The 1,803-nt window shown below is 53.6% G+C and overlaps 1 protein-coding gene across 4 annotated transcripts in view; it reads left to right on the top strand.

The window, feature by feature from the left end:
- Positions 1-1,803, top strand: part of Prkar1b (protein kinase cAMP-dependent type I regulatory subunit beta) — a 140,746-nt gene that overhangs the window by 43,822 nt on the left and 95,121 nt on the right. For all 4 annotated transcript variants that reach the window (XM_021186831.1, XM_029533623.1, XM_029533621.1 and 1 more), the window contains exon 3: positions 264-434. In XM_021186831.1, coding sequence (XP_021042490.1) covers positions 264-434 — 171 coding nt within the window. The remainder of the gene's footprint in view (positions 1-263; positions 435-1,803) is intronic.

The raw sequence follows: 1,803 nt of genomic DNA, 5'->3' as shown, positions 1-1,803 counted from the left end.
CCCCAGCCCCTCACTGGGGGATTCTAGGCAGGGGCTCTACCACTGAGCCACGCCCCCAGCCCCTCACTGGGGGATTCTAGGCAAGGGATCTATTACTGAACTACCTCCCCATTCTTCTGACTTTTGAGACAAGGATCTCACCTTCAGGCTGGCCTTGAATTTTCTGATCCTACCACCTCAGTCCCCTGAGTAGCCAGGGTGACAGGTTTCCCATCAGACTCAGGTAACAGCCAATTTCTCATTTTCCTTTTCTTCTCTCACAGGAGGAAAACAGGCAGATCCTGGCTCGGCAGAAGTCAAACTCCCAGTGTGATTCCCATGATGAGGAGATCTCCCCAACACCTCCAAATCCTGTGGTCAAGGCACGTCGCCGGCGGGGTGGTGTGAGCGCTGAAGTCTACACTGAAGAAGATGCTGTCTCCTACGTGAGGAAGGTAAAGAGCCCCAGCACATGTCCACCCACACCCAAATGTCCCTGTCAGTCCTGGGGATTCGATTCCCTACCTGGCCAGAGTATGGGGGTCACATGGCATACGAGACTTAGTTATGGGTGGGATTATTGTCACCAGACAAACTGTTTAATGTGACTCAAATGCAGCTACCTATCGTTCTGGGACTTGATGAGGCTTGGGGAGAACAGGCTGGGGTTCTTCAGGACAGCACAGGCTGTGGTTCTGTCCTGCTTCATGCCTTCTAGTCTCTATTAAGGGAACTAAGCTATGAAACCTGTACTCCACCCTTACACCTCAATAACCCAGCCACTCGTACATGCCTGGTCTACAAATCTATCCTCAAGGATGCTTCGGGAATCCTACACAGGAACCTGGGAGGCACAGCTCACCCTGATGCACTGCCTTAGCCATTTTTATGTGCACAGCTAGGTGGCGTTGGTCATGCAGTGTTGTGCAGCCACCACTTGTATTGTATCAGCATATGGAATGTTTCTCATCTTGAGAAACAGAAACACAGCAGCTTCTAAATCCCCACTGCTGCCTTCTTCTGGATTTAACACCATGTGAGGAGATGCTTAAGACTAAGATTGGCATGATGGTAAAGTCAGCTAGGAAGCTGCTGGGTATGGTGACGCAGGCCCACAATCCAGGCCAGCCTGGGCTACATAGCAAGATCAAACCCAGCTCCTCAGAGTCCTTCCCTTCTGTGGTCCTCTCCATCCCTAGAGCTCAGGTTTACCTTTGTGCGAAGCTTCAGACAGTCCCGAAGTGAGGGGCTGCATGGCGAACGTGCCTGTGAAACACAGTGTCGAGGGAAGACAACTGTGAGACGTGTGATAGGTCGGAGGAGACCCAAGTGGTAGGACACTGAATGTCACCTGACAATGTCGTGGGACAGGAGATCATACAGGAAAGCTAAAGGGATCACATTCCAACATGAATGGTGCTTATCCATCATGGATCCAGTAGGGCTCTCAAAGCTCAATGGGTAAGGGCCTTAGCACAGTGTAGAGTGTTTGCAGAGAATCCCCCAGTGAAGGGCTGGGGGTGTGGCTCAGTGGTAGAGCCCCTGCCTAGAATTCCCCAGGGAGTGCTCTACCACTGAGCCACACCCCCAGCCCCTCACTGGGGGATTCTAGGCAGGGGCTCTACCACTGAGCCACACCCCCAGCCCCTCACTGGGGGGTTCTAGGCAGGGGCTCTACCACTGAGTCATACCCCAGCCCCTCACTGGGGGATTCTAGGCAGGGGCTCTACCACTGAGCCACACCCCCAGCCCTTCACTGGGGGATTCTAGGCAGGGGCTCTACCACTGAGCCATGCTCCAGTCCCTCACTGGGGGATTCTAGGC

This window comes from Mus pahari, chromosome 23 (genome assembly GCF_900095145.1).
Source record: "Mus pahari chromosome 23, PAHARI_EIJ_v1.1, whole genome shotgun sequence".
Classification (NCBI taxonomy): Eukaryota; Metazoa; Chordata; class Mammalia; order Rodentia; family Muridae; genus Mus; species Mus pahari.
The sequence above is the reverse complement of the archived record's forward strand: the minus strand, read 5'-3'. Positions and strand labels throughout refer to the sequence as shown.